Genomic DNA, 15,000 nt, shown 5'->3' with positions numbered 1-15,000 from the left:
TCAATTCAATAAAACTTCATGTCTGAGATATAAGGAACTTGTACACTTGTAGTTGAAGAAGACCAAACAGACTAGATAGAATACAATAAATTGGAATAAAATAGAAAGGGAATACAGAATACAGAGAGCTGAGAGCATGAACTCAGAATCATCACAGAATGTGGAATACGGAATTCCATTTGGAATATGGAACTTTCTCCAGTCCACCATGATAGTAGTAATGCCGTTATTTAAGCAATATCACACGAGAGGGAGTGTGTTATACTGAATATCAGCACGGCTGTGATTCGGTCGTAGGTACGAGGCCGCAGGCCAAGTACCGAAGACAATCACAGCCGTGCTGATATTCAGTATAACAGCACGACCTCGAGTGTGATATTGCTTTTATACAACAGTTCTACAGCGGCATTTATTAGTTAACAGTAATAAGCGACAACAGATTATGATTTGTTTGTTTATTTAATCATAAAAATAAACAAAAAATAGTTTCACAACTGAACTTCAAATGGACTGTTGCCTAGTAACCTGAACACAAACATGTAGTCTAATTAACGGTCATTTAGTAGAACATCTGTGTGGCGGAGTGATACATAATAGTTAAAAGTCCCAGTGCTGTTATACTGTATATCAGCACTCATGGAATGCCTCTTGTCCAATCAAATGACTTGGTCGGAACTAACTGTTGTATAATGTGCAATAGCAATGCTTGACATCAGAGCACCCCATCACGCGGCCGGGGGTCGGCCTATCCCTCTCGACAGGGTCCGTGGTTTATAAAAAGCCTTAGCCTCCTCCCAGGTGTTATTTACAGCAGAGGCATGATGGGAGCTTGTTTATGCGTGGGACGTGGGACATCGGAAGTGACACATCGTTGGCAGGCAGGCCAGCGGGATGCCAAAGCTGGAATGCCAGCGCCACAAAAGCGTTGCTGTGGCTTGGCGCTGGACGTGGGGCCACGCGCGTGCACACACACACACACACACACACACACACACACACACACACACACACAGGGAAACTGAGACAGGTGGGGGAGAGATTAACAGAGATGCCTGTCGTTCCCCTCTGTAATCCAGAAAGGAAACAGCGCTCTGCACATAGCCTGTCTGGCCGGACAGACGGACGTGGTGAAGGAGCTGGTGACCAACGGAGCCAACGTCAACGCACAGTCTCAGGTGGGATATCCATAACATACACATACTGTACACACACACTCACACACACAATACTGTACACACACACACACACACACTCACACACACACAATACTGTACACACACACTCACACACACAGTACTGTACACACACTCACACACACAATACTGTACACACTCACTCACACACACAGTACTGTACACACACACACTCACACACACAATACTGTACACACACACTCACACACACAATACTGTACACACACACACACTCACACACACAATACTGTACACACACACACACTCACACACACAATACTGTACACACACACTCACACACACAGTACTGTACACACACACTCACACACACAATACTGTACACACTCACACACACACACACACACACACACACACACACACACACACACCATTCCTCATTCCATTCCATGCATTATATCTGTACTGATTTCTGCCTCCACCAGCCTCCCCCTGATACACACGCTCATCCCCTGAAGGGATGTATCGGTAACACACAAACACACCGTTATCAATTAAAATATCAATCCCAAGCACACATGTGCATAGCCATTTTACCACTCAGAGTAACCTAGATCATTCACATAAGAGATCCCTCTAAACAGCAGTTAGCCTAGTGATTCTGGGACTATCTTCTGTATATGAATGCCGTTTCAGCGTTTCTCCACAGTGAGAGATTGCGGTGAAAGGAGGGTTTTTTTCCCCTCTCCTTTCATCAAAGCCCCCATTATGCCCATTGAGATGTGGCTCAGATCAATAGAACACACAGGAGAACACACGCAGATCATTGGAATGTTTTCATTCTAACAAAGACTTTGGCTCCATGCAGGGGTTATTAGCAGCTCCGTGGGGGAGGGTTTCTCGACACAGATTAAACCTAGTCCTGGACTAAATCTCACTTTCAATGGAAACTATCCATTGAAGATACTTTTTAGGTATCTCGGATTAGGCTTATTCTGTGTGCGGGAAGGCAGACCAAAATCTGTGTATAATTTGAAGGAAAGCACTTTGGGGATAAATTAATATTAATAGTGGGCCGGTGTCCTGGACATAGGTTCAACCTGATCGTAGCATAAAAATCATTGTCTGATGGAGATTCTCCATTGAAAGTGGGAATGACTGTAGTCCAGGAGGACTAGTCTTAATCTTTGTCCGGGAAACAATATTTTCTCAATATTTTTTGGGAGGTGTGTGGTATTGTCCTGGGTGTTTGTTCTTTTTGCAGTTCATACACACCAGGGGAGGCTGGTGGAGGTAGAACTCGGAGTATGGGTTCATTTGCATGGAACGGAATCAGGAATGCATTACAATGAGACCGCCGTCCTCCCGTTTCTACCTCCAGCAGCCTCCCCTGGTGTGTTCAATGTGAAGTTAGTCGTTGTGTTGTAACGAGTGTGTCTTTCATGTTCCTGTGTGTAGAATGGCTTCACTCCTCTCTACATGGCCGCCCAGGAGAACCACCTGGAGGTCGTACGCTTCCTCCTGGAACACAACTCAAGCCAGAGCATGGCCACCGAGGTCAGTGTGCGTGTGTGTGTGTGTGCGTGTGTGTGTGTGTGTGTGACTGTGTGTGTGTGTGTGTGTGTGTGTGTGTGTGTGTGTGTGTGTGTGTGAATGAATGAATGAATGAATGAATGGTCTTTATTGTCATTGCTATAGTACAGGTACCAAACAACGAAATTTGGGAGGGGTGGCTCCCCTGGTGCTAGGAAAGAAAAAAAAACTAAAAAAACAAGAAGAAGGGAAAGAAGCTGGTTTACATAAATAAAGGCTATGTACACTATCCACTATACTATACTGTACAGATAAAACGACTAGGGTTGTCATATTGCATGTGTTGTGTGTGTGTGTGTGTGTGTGTGTGTGTGTGTGTGTGTGTCCTATATCCCACCCCACTGCTCTCTTTCCCATTAGAGAGCAATGGTTTCTCCTTCACAATGGCATTCTTGCTTTGGATCATTTGAAAGACCCCTCCTTACTCTGTATTCCTCTTTGCTTGCTTATCTCCTTTATGTCCCCCACCCCCTGTACAATACATCCCCCCCTCTCTCTCTTTCTATTCCTCTCATTGTCTCTCTCTCTCTCTCTCTCTTTCTCTCATACCGTCTCCCTCTACCTCTCTCCCATCCTTTCTCTCTTTATGACACTATCTTCCTCTTGACTCTCCTCCCCCTCTTTCTCGCTCCAACCCCCTTTCTCTCTCTCTCATTCTCTACCTCTCTCTGCCTCCCCCATCCCCCTCTTCTTCTCTCCCACCCACTCTCTCTCTCTCTCTCTCTCTCTCTCTCTCTCTCTGCTGGGCTGAGAGACTCCATGCAGCTCTTCATTGATTGGCTGTGTGTAGTAGAGCTGGATGACCTTGAGGAGGTCGTTGATAAGGTCCTCTATCCCCCTGTCTGCCTCCATGGCCTGATTTACACTGTGACACTGGCTGAGCCAGGAGCTGCAGCCTCTAATGGAAACCTAACCAGTAAAACCAGTCAAAACACACACGCACACACACACGCGCACACACACACACACATACACGCATACATGCACACACGCACACACACACACACACACACACACACACATACTCGCACACACGCACAAACACGCAGAAGCGCAAACCCACAAGTGCATTCACTCACACAGACACAAGCACACATGTACACAAACACACACACACACATAAGGGGGGCGGGGGGGGGGGGGCGGATGGGGGAGCAGTGTGAATTATGTAGTACGTCCAGGGGAAAGGACGTGGGAGTGAAGTGTTCCTATATACACTATGTTATGTAACGTACCCAGCCACTCCATGTGTGATCGTGTGACATGTAAAGTATCTCTTTGATGTTTGTAAAACTGCAATAGATGTACTGTAGGTTCCAGATGTTATCAGCTGATTAAAAGAAGAAATATTATATACAGGGGTGCACATAACTTTTTGGGGCCAGTGCTCAGAGGAGCACCTAGGGATGCTGCTTGGTGCTCCCCGAGCTCACGAGTCACGACCCGTCCCACAGGATGGATAAAAAAGGGATACATGGATAACTTATATTAGCAAAACGACATTTATTCAAAAATAAGATGAACGAACAAATGATTGTGTGCAAAACAAAAGAAACAAATGAAAAATCAAATGACTGCTCTTTAAGCATGAAAGTCTGTCAGACTCCTTTAAACACAATGAAATCAACTGACATCTCTTTAAGCACTAACTGAATGTCTGTTCTTTAAATACAATGAAATCAACTGATATCTCTTTAAGCACTGCTCTGTTCTGTAAACACTGAAATCAACTTTCAACAAAAAGTTACAGCCTAAGCATTTACTTATGCTACAAGCTTAATCATCATCATCACTGCTCTCTTGACTGTTGTTAATACTGTCCTCAATTTCAACCATGGTAGAGGATGTTGTAGGCTATCACTTTAAATAGCTCATTATTTTGATTGTGCAACAAAGTCTTTTTTTTTCTTCTTCTAATATAATTCCCAACCATATTCCCTGGGTCAGGGGTCGAGGTGCGATAATGAAGCTGTAAAACAAACGTCTGAACGTTTGAAAGCTTCAGAGAAAAGAAACGTGAAGTGCCTTGGTGTTGTTTTTCCTTTTAGCGACGAGTCGTTCGGGACTGAATTTTCACGTGTCGGCGTGATAACCATGCGATGCGCGATACGCGGAATGAAAGTACAAGTTACGATACTTTCCGAATGTTTTCGTGAGGGGAGTCGCCGTGGTCGTCGTCGGTGGGTACATTGTGGTCATGAAAGGATATGGTATTGGTATTAACGGGCAGTCAGCAGTTAGCAGTAGGAGTTTTGAGGAAGTCAATTCCTCTCCCAGCGCTTCCAGCTGTTGGTGCGCAAGAGCGCGTTCATGCCGCTGATCCTCCGCGCAACATGCATTTTGGCGACGCATGCGCACTGGCGCACCAGTTATGTGCACCCCTGATTATATACATGAATATTTAATGAGAAGCAAATATACATATTCTGGTGTTAAGGAATTTACTAGGGTAGATTTAAAGCTGCCATGACCTCATCTCTCCATCACTTTGGTTATAATAATAATAATAATAATAATAATAATAATAATAATAATAATAATAATAATAATAATAATAATAGTAATTGTACTTCCAGAGCCTCTGCTGCCCCTAGGGTTGAATAACACACAAATATAAAACAGCATTGACAGGATGTTGAGTATGTTGCTGTGGATGCTGAACCTTTCAAATCCCCTCCGGGGGAGGCTGGTGGAGGACAATGAGCCGTCCTCCGGTTTCTACCTCCACCAGCCTCCCCTGATCCCCTCTGTGCTCCCCTTTGTAGTAACTCTGGTGTCTTCTGAACTTGTTTATGGTCATGTTCCTTTGTGACTCTCTGTACCCCTCTATCTGTGCCTCTGTCCCCTTCTACCAGGACACCCCCCCCCGCCTCTATCTGTGCCTCTGTCCCCACTACCAGGACACCCCCCCCTCCCCCCTCTAACTGTGCCTCTGTCCCCACTACCAGGACACCCCCCCCCCCACCCCTCTATCTGTGCCTCTGTCCCCACTAGCAGGACACCCCCCCCCCCCCTCCACCCCTCTAACTGTGCCTCTGTCCCCACTACCAGGACACGCCCCCCCCCCCCTCTAACTGTGCCTCTGTGCCCACTAACAGGACACCCCCCCCCCGCCTCTAACTGTGCCTCTGTCCCCACTACCAGGACACCCCCCCCCCCTAACTGTGCCTCTGTCCCCACTATCAGGACACACCCCCCCCACCCCTCTAACTGTGCCTCTGTCCCCACTACCAGGACACGCCCCCCCCCACCCCTCTAACTGTGCCTCTGTCCCCACTACCAGGACACCCCCCCCCCCACCGCTCTAACTGTGCCTCTGTCCCCACTACCAGGACACCCCCCCTCCACCCATCTAACTGTGCCTCTGTCCCCACTACCAGGACACCCCCCCCCCACACCCCTCTAACTGTGCCTCTGTCCCCACTACCAGGACACCCCCCCCCACCCCTCTAACTGTGCCTCTGTGCCCTCTGACAGGATGGGTTCACCCCCCTGGCGGTGGCTCTCCAGCAGGGCCATGACCAGGTGGTGTCCCTTCTCCTGGAGAACGACACCAAGGGCAAGGTACGTCTGCCAGCCCTTCACATCGCCGCCCGCAAGGACGACACCAAAGCCGCCGCCCTGCTGCTCCAGAATGACCACAACGCAGACGTGGAGTCCAAGGTAACCCGCCGCGTCCTAATGTCTAGTATTGTTCTTTCTCCTCCTCCTCCTCCACGTCTCTCTGTCTCCTCGGGGCTTCTTGTCCCACTCACCTGTTCACAGCCTTTTTAGTGGGCAGGGAGGAGTGGAGTTTGAGCTTTTTGTAAAAGTGTGTTTTTGTATTTTACTAAGTTGTTGTTGTTGTTGTTGTTGTTGTTGTTGTGCTGTGTAGGCTGATGTACGGTATATTATATTATGTGAGAGAGAAAGAGAGAGAGAGAGAGAAAGAAAGAGAGAAAGAAAGAATGAAAGAGACAGATCGATAGAAAGAGAGAAAAGTGCGGGTACTGCCGTGCTTTCATGTTTGTTGACTCCCAGTGACCTGATATAGCAGCACAATCTAACCACCAACTAACAGTTTGGTGTTGAACTTTGCAACGTTTAACTGTAACACCAGCTTACCTTATAAGTATTACCTCTCAGCGACGTATCTCAGAAGCAGTGTGTGTTTCTAGTTCAGATCTCGATGACTCTCCACTGTACTGTCGGCCTCCTCTGCAGGCATCCGTTCTCTCTCCTCCTTGTGTGATGTTGTGTACGCACTAACCGCCCGTTCTCTCCTCTCTTGGCTGGCTTTGTGCCCTCTCCCATAGAGGATGGTGAATAGAACAACAGAGGTATACCTGCACACTGTACAATACTTACTATATCCATCGCAGCCTAAACAAACAGAAAACAACCCCCCCCCCCCCTTGTATCATGATAGTGTTGCTGCAGCCCCATCCCCCTCCTGTTCTGTTTTGACTCCTTTCCTCCCATTGCTTCGGTCATGTAGTCTCTTAACTCTTATGACTGATAGAATAGATATAGCTAATACAGCATGTCTTACTAATATGTATGTGGACTGTGCTAATCTGTAGCTGGAGGCTTGGGTCCTGTTAATTCCGTTGGTTCCGTTGGTTCCATTGGATCCTTGGGTTCCATTGGTTCCTTGGGTTCCGTTGGTTCCTTGGGTGCTGTTGGTTCCTTGGGTTCCGTTGGTTCCTTGGGTTCCATAGATTCCAAGGCATTTTTAAAGACACCATGGTTTTGCCAGGTTTGACTGATGCCAGTCTATTTCAATGTAAACACAAATAGCTTAGTATTAGGTCTGATAAATGACAACACATAACCTAACTTAAAGTTAATATTTAAACAATTTTATTGCACAACATTGACACACAAGTGTTACCTTTGATAAGACAGCGTGGGCAGTAAACTGTCAACAACACCATCAGGTTTGTATTGGAACCCAGCCTCCCAGCATCAGAGAAATGCTCTAATAAGTTAGTCTATTAGACTTAATGTATGATGTATTAAACCCTAATCTCCCTAACTCCAGCCCATATACAGCATAGGAGGCTGGTGGAGGTAGAAATCGGAGGACGGCTCATTGTAATGCATGGAATGAGGAATGGTATAAAACGATGGTATCACAGGCACGAGTTTGATACCATTCCTTATTCCCTTCCATGCGTTACAATGAGCCGTCCTCCGATTTCTACCGTCACCAGCCTCCACTGATATACTGTAGGGTTGTGCATGGGACACTAGCTACCTCTGTGCACTGTTCCTCGTGGAACAGCAGGACCCTCCCACACCAAACCACAGCAAAGGCCTTGGCATGGCTATCAGGCTGGCTTATGCGGCTCGTGTCCGCAGTTGGCTTTGTAGATGTCGACCAGAGGAGGCTCATGGAGGTAGAAAATGGAGGACAAGCCTCCTTGGAATGGAAGGAGGAATGGTACCAAAACAAGTGCATTTTTTGATTCCATCCCTCATTCGGTTCCATGCATTACAATGAGCCCGTCCTCCGATTTCTATCTCCACTAGCCTCTCCTGATGTAGAGCCCAGGACTGGAATGCACTGCATGGACGTAGAGGCTAAACGCATCAGCTGGGGGGGAAAGTGGAAACCTAAATGTTGCATTGTGAAGATCAGAGGCAAGAGCGCAGTGAATGAGTCAAATCTTCCCTTGCGTAAGCATCGCACCTTGACTAGCCTCGTGCTACATGCTCCAGTGGTTTATGCAATAGCTGGGTGGGTGGGCGGGCGGGTGGGACACTTGGGAGAACAGAGAGAGAGAGTGCAGTTGCACACTTAATGGATACAGACTGGTAAGACCACCTGCATTTTTGCCGGATTATTGGCTAATCGAAAGTGAGATCTCCTGTGATTGGATAGCCTTATCGGAGATTCTCCCCACTGATTGGGTAGCTTTAGCTAAGACCTGCCCTTTGCGATGTCTTGCCTTTGCTTGGACAGCTGTTTCTCTCTAAGCCAGGCTATAAGGATAACCAGCCGATTAAGATATCACCACTCCAAATGAGATACACCACAACCTGGGTCAACAGGGGTAGTAGGCCGTTGGTGAAACTAGACCAGGGGAGGCTAGTGGAGGTAGAAAAGGAGGACGGGCTCATTGTAATGCATGGAATGACGAATGGTCCCACGCATGTTTGATACCATTGCTCATTCCATTCCATGCAATAGAATGAGCCCGTCCTCCGATTTGTAACACCACCAGCCTCCCCTGAACAAGACAGAATGTCTACTCTGCATGACCTGACAACTGTCAGACTGATACTTATATTTGCTTTTATTCATTGTAATTTTTATTTTCTTGCTGTAATTTTAAATAACGTATGTAACGCACTTTGAATTGCCCCTGTTGTATGAAATGTGCTATACAAATAAACTTGCCTTGCCATGCCTTGCCTTGATACTGTCACCACATAAACTAACTAGGGAGTTTATGTGCCTACCTATACGCTCTAGCTGTGGTTGTTCATGTGTTACTGTACATTCCAGTATCATGAATTCTCATGAACACATTCAATGGTGTATGAATACAGTGCATACATGTCAACAACGTACCATCCCACTGTCCCACTGACAGAGTGTCAGTGTTTGGGTTTCTAGAGGAGCTACAGAAAAGTAATGTACACAGTTTGTCAGTGTCTGTGTATAATAAGAGAGTGTAATATCAAGCTGTCTACCTGCCATCGCTGACTCCTGTGTGTGTGTGTGTGTGTGTGTGTGTGTGTGTGTGTGTGTGTGTGTGTGTGTGTGTGTGTGCGCGCGCGCGCGTGTCTTCTCTGCTCTACCCCTCCCTCAGAGTGGCTTCACCCCTCTCCACATTGCCGCTCACTATGGCAACATCAACGTGGCCACGCTTCTGCTGAACCGAGGAGCTGCTGTGGACTTCATGGCCAGGGTAAGGTCACTCTGCCCCCTGCTGGACAGGAGGAGCAGTGAAACACAGTCTATTACAGATACAGCAGTGTTATAGACATAACAAAAGCAGATATTGCTGATCTCACCTATGTCGTTTATCCCTTTTGACATTGTGACACCATAGAGCAGTGTTGCTTTAATGCTTCATCGTGTGTTCCAGTGTTCAATTTCAGTGAGCATCAAGTACACAGACCTACAACTCTACTAACATTAGATTAGTTATCTCAATGGCTGTCACTGACACCCTGTAATTATATGAAACAGCAGGGTCTGGCTGGAGTGTTAGTTAATGTGTTGTGGTAGCAACACAGTTGACAGTGATTATGGGGTAGTGTGCTGCAGTAATGTAACTGAACAGAGGGGGAGCCTTTTTTTTAAGCGTTATTTATTCAGAGAAAGCTGACTGAAAGAGTCTCCTTTACAACAGGGCCCTGATTTACCCAAATCACAGTTCAAATAAATGAAATAAAACAAATAGACAATACAAGAACCAGTTTCAAACAATACAATACAGTCGTCTACTTGAATACATCAACCATACTTGCAGACCTCCCTAAAACCCTAAACGTCACCTCAGACGTGCACCACAGTAATGATGGCAAGGTTCGGCAGATCAGTGGTTCGAACTGGTGGTTCGCTGGCCACATGTCGAGGTATCCTTGGGCAAGTCACTGAACCACAAATTGCTCACAATGAGCGGTCCGGCGCCTTGCATTGTAGCTTGCCACCATCGGTGTGTGAATGAACGTTTTGGAATAAGGCGCTATAAAAGTCAGTCCATTACACATTATCCACAGCTAAAGTGGCTGAATGTCCTACCACAAACAACTCATGTGTGTTGCTAATAAATGGTAAGGCTTTTTAAAACCTGGTCAGACGATAATAACGACCTGCTAGCAACTACTGAATGGATTAACACCTATTTAGCTAAACATACCATGCCAGAAATGGCTTCACTCCCTTAACTAGAGTAAATCAGGTGCTGTTTTGGTTTACCTCAAGGACTTAAGCTTTGCCATATGGCAGCAATCCAGTCGTTAATATCCACAGGAAGCCCTCTCTCTAATGTCTTTGCCACACTCACACCTTCTCTCTCTCTCTCTCTCTATCTCTTCTCCCAGAATGACATCACCCCTCTACATGTGGCGTCTAAGAGAGGAAATAGTAACATGGTCAAACTGCTGTTGGACAGAGGATCTAAAATAGATGCCAAGACCAAGGTGAGTGGCGTTCCCTCTGTACAGTATGAGGCCTAACTGCACTCTAGTTATTTGTTATCAGTGTCAATACAGCCCAGTAGCAGTGGACCGGACATGTTTGGTAACTGTAGACCAGGGGAGGCTGGTGGAGGTAGATATCGGAGGACGGGCTCATTGTAAATGCATGAGGAATTCCTTATTTCATTCCATGCATTACAATGAGCCCGTCCTCTGATTTCTACCTCCACCAGCCTCCCCTGGTATCAGTACTACTGTATGTCTTCTGTATGTCTACTACCTGTTTTCAACCTGTTGAATGTTCAAGACAACATATTTCACATTGTTTACATTTAAACCCCATAGCTTTATCCTTCCCAGTTCATTCAAACCTGCCATATTGACTGTGTGTGTGTGTGTGTGTGTGTGTGTGTGTGTGTGTGTGTGTGTGTGTGTGTGTGTGTGTGTGTGCGTGCGTGCGTGTGTAGGATGGCCTCACACCTCTGCACTGCGGAGCCAGGAGCGGTCACGAACAAGTGGTTGAGATCATGCTGGATCGTGGAGCACCGATCCTGTCCAAGACAAAGGTACCGAATCACGATGAGCCCGTCCTCCGATTTCTACCACCACCAGCCTCCCCTGATCTGCACCTACTCATACATTTTGTTTGTCAAATGTTCATCATTTTGTTTGTGTCCCCCCTGACAGAACGGGCTGTCCCCCCTGCACATGGCCACCCAGGGGGACCACCTCAACTGCGTCCAGCTCCTCCTCCAGAACGACGTCCCCGTCGACGACGTCACCAACGACTACCTGACGGCGCTCCATGTCGCCGCCCACTGTGGACATTACAAAGTGGCCAAGCTGATTGTGGACAAGAAGGCCAACCCCAACGCTAAAGCACTGGTGAGAGAGAGAGAGAGAGAGAGAGAGAGAGAGAGAGAGAGAGAGGGGGTGGGGGGGTGGGGATGGCTTGGATTGAGATTGGTGGGTAGGATACTGTAGGTTGGGGTGAGACAGAGAGGGAGAGAGAGAGAGAGAGAGAGAGAGAGAGAGAGAGAGAGAGAGAGAGAGAGAGAGAGAGATGGCTTGGGTTGAGAGATGGAGGGGTAGGATAGATTGGATGTTGGAGGTATTTTCCACTTGGGGCCTCTTCTCTCCTCTCCCCTGGGTGGGGCTTCTAACTTCATCCTAGAACACATCCTGTCAGAACAGATACTTCCTCTTTTTGACAGTGATAACACCCAGAAGAGCTGTGACTGCTCACCATCCCTCAGTTCACACTGTAGCACCACAGTGGGGTAGGTTAGGTTGGGAGAGGTTTAGATAGAGGAACTGCTCTAAAATAACTTGTGTTAGATACATCTGCAGAGCTACAATTTTGGGTAAAGTATGTGTGTGTGCGTGTGTGTGTGCGTGTGCGTGTGTGTGTGTGTGTGTGTGCCTGTGTGTGCGTGCGTGTGCGTGTGCGTGTATGTGTGTGTGTGTACGCTCATGCCAATGTGCGTGCCCGTGTGTGTGTTGCATGCATTATTCAGTATGTTGTCATGCTGTGTCAGGGTGTGGTAACTCTGAGGTTTAGTGGAAAGGAAAAAACTGTGTGGCCCATTGTGGCCTAAAGCTCAGTAAAGATTTAACGTATGTCATAAATGTTTACACTCCTCGACAAATAGCTACGAAAATGAGAAGAGAATGACTTCTACCATCCTTTTTTTACAGTCAAAAATTAGATCTAAATCTGCGCCAAATTTAGTGGAGGAGTTTAATGGAGTGTGTGTGTTCTGTTTTTAGAAGGGCTTTTGTGGTTGTCTGTTTATAGAACGGTTTCACCCCGCTTCACATCGCCTGCAAGAAGAACCGTGTCAAAGTGATGGAGCTGCTGCTGAAACACGGGGCGTCCATCCAGGCTGTGACCGAGGTAATGGGAGGCTTAGCCTGGGGCCGAGGCTAAGGGAGGTAGAAATCGGAGGACGGGGCTCATTGTAACGCATGGAACGGAATGAGGAATGGTATCAAACACGTGTGGATGCATGGAACGGAATGAGGAGTGGTGTGTTTGCATAACATGCATAATATGCAACATGCATAACAGCGAGCCCAGCATCCACTGCTCAGGGCATAGTAGGCTGAGGTAGGTGAAGTCGTCTAACGTAACCTGACGAACACAAAACACGGAAGTCCCAGAGGTTAAGACAGATTAAGTGTTTTATATCGGCAAAGTGGAACCTGTATATATAGTATGTTTTGATAGTGAAAGTGGAACCTGGCAAAGTGGAACCTGTATATAGTGTGTTTTGATAGTGACTGTCATTGTGATGCGCTTGCAGTCTGGCCTCACGCCCATCCACGTGGCTGCCTTCATGGGACACGAGAACATCGTCAACTCCCTGACTCATCACGGAGCTTCACCCAACACCACCAACGTGGTGGGTGTCACAATACACTGAGCTCACTGTTTGTTGTTCGACCTCTGCTCGATTGATTTTACAAATACAAATATCACATTGTTATCACCCAAATTCAGCAATAAAAAGAGAGTGTGTGCGTGCATGTTTTGTGTGTGTGTGTGTGTGTGGTGTGTGTGTGTGTGGTGTGTGTGTGTGTGTGTGTGTGTGTGTGTGTTCCAGCGAGGGGAGACGGCTCTACACATGGCGGCCCGTGCAGGTCAGGCAGACGTGGTCCGGTACCTGCTGCAGAACGGAGCCAAGGTGGAAACCAAGGCCAAGGTGAGCAGGGGGTCACAGGGGTCAAGGGTCAGAGGAGCAGGGCTTCACACCACAGAGGGAGAAGACAGCCAATGTCTTTAGACCTGTATCCTCATCAGACCACGTGGTGCACGTCATGTCATTTTCTTATCATAGAAATGTCATTGATAAACCTTCCTTTATATTGTAGATGTTATAAGTTGTCTTGAGTGTAATTTCAAAACAGAGGACCTACATTTGCCTAAGCAAAGTCTTAAGTGTGTACTAAAAGGCACATATAGTATGTAACACTACTAAATAATTATACCACTCCCCACCACCCCACACTCACTCACTCACACACACACACACACACACACACACACACACACACACACACACACACACACACACAGGACGACCAGACGGCACTGCACATCTCCAGCCGGCTGGGGAAGGCAGACATCGTGCAGCAGCTGCTCCAGAGGGGGGCGTCTGCCAACGCCGCCACCACGTCAGGCTACACCCCCCTCCACCTGGCCTCCCGGGAGGGGCACGAGGATGTGGCCGCCATGCTGCTGGACCAGGGGGCCTCGCTCTCCGCCTCCACTAAGGTCAATAATAATCATAATCATAATCATAATAATAATAATAATAATAATAATAATAATAATAATAACTTAAATTGATGTAGTGCCTTTCAGCGGACTCAAGGTCGCTTTACAGAAACACAAGAAAATAAAAATAAAACAGTCAGGCAAACAGTCTACAGACAAACAAAAACAACAGCTAAACTACAGGCCTAAGGCCTTGGCAAACAGGTGGGACTTGAGGGCTGCTTTAAAGGCGTACAGGGTAGGGACGTTGCGGATCACAGCAGGGAGAGAGTTCGTGTGGTTAGCCTCAGGGGAGGCTGGTGGAGGAAGACTTCGGAGGACGGGCTCATTGGAATGCATGGAATGGAATGAGGCAATGGTATCAAACAATGAGCCCGTCCTCCGATTTATACCGCCACTAGCCTCCACTGAACTGCAGTCAGTGGAAAGCACTCTCCTTGACTGTTGGTGGTTTTTTAATCCGTCGTGTGTAAACCCTACCCAGATCGTGTCAAGATCACACCAATCTGATTACCTCGTGCTTTCACACACGTCTAATTGAGCTGTGATCTTCTTCAAGGTCAAAGAGATTCGTTTTATAGTCTTTGGGGGAATTTGTGTGTGTGGTTTGTCTATGTAGTATGTATATATGTAAACATACACAAAGTGTGCATGTGTGTGCATCTGTGTGAGCTTGTATGCACACAAAGTTAATCAGGCAGAGTGTATGTTGGTGAGGGCTGTTCTTGAAGGTGACCCCATCACTGGAATAGATTAATGAAGGATGAACCCTACGGTGCCATGTTTCTCTCTCTCTCTCCTCCTCCTCCTCCTTTCTCTTTCTCTCTCTCCTCCTCCTCC

General features: G+C 47.1%; 1 protein-coding gene across 1 annotated transcript in view; it reads left to right on the top strand.

Moving 5' to 3' along the window:
- The window catches only part of ank3a (ankyrin 3a), a gene marked incomplete at both ends in the record, with an annotated part of 91,941 nt that overhangs the window by 35,352 nt on the left and 41,589 nt on the right, over positions 1-15,000 (top strand). Inside the window, 12 exons of the mRNA XM_080550313.1 lie at positions 1,077-1,175; positions 2,610-2,708; positions 6,222-6,407; positions 7,040-7,063; positions 9,545-9,643; positions 10,785-10,883; positions 11,348-11,446; positions 11,568-11,765; positions 12,679-12,777; positions 13,187-13,285; positions 13,487-13,585; positions 13,960-14,157. Coding sequence (XP_080406439.1) covers positions 1,077-1,175; positions 2,610-2,708; positions 6,222-6,407; positions 7,040-7,063; positions 9,545-9,643; positions 10,785-10,883; positions 11,348-11,446; positions 11,568-11,765; positions 12,679-12,777; positions 13,187-13,285; positions 13,487-13,585; positions 13,960-14,157 — 1,398 coding nt within the window. The remainder of the gene's footprint in view (positions 1-1,076; positions 1,176-2,609; positions 2,709-6,221; positions 6,408-7,039; positions 7,064-9,544; positions 9,644-10,784; positions 10,884-11,347; positions 11,447-11,567; positions 11,766-12,678; positions 12,778-13,186; positions 13,286-13,486; positions 13,586-13,959; positions 14,158-15,000) is intronic.

Source organism: Nansenia antarctica (assembly GCF_963989245.1).
Source record: "Nansenia antarctica genome assembly, chromosome: 1".
Taxonomy (NCBI): domain Eukaryota; kingdom Metazoa; phylum Chordata; class Actinopteri; order Argentiniformes; family Microstomatidae; genus Nansenia; species Nansenia antarctica.
This window is presented reverse-complemented; position numbering and strand designations above follow the sequence as displayed.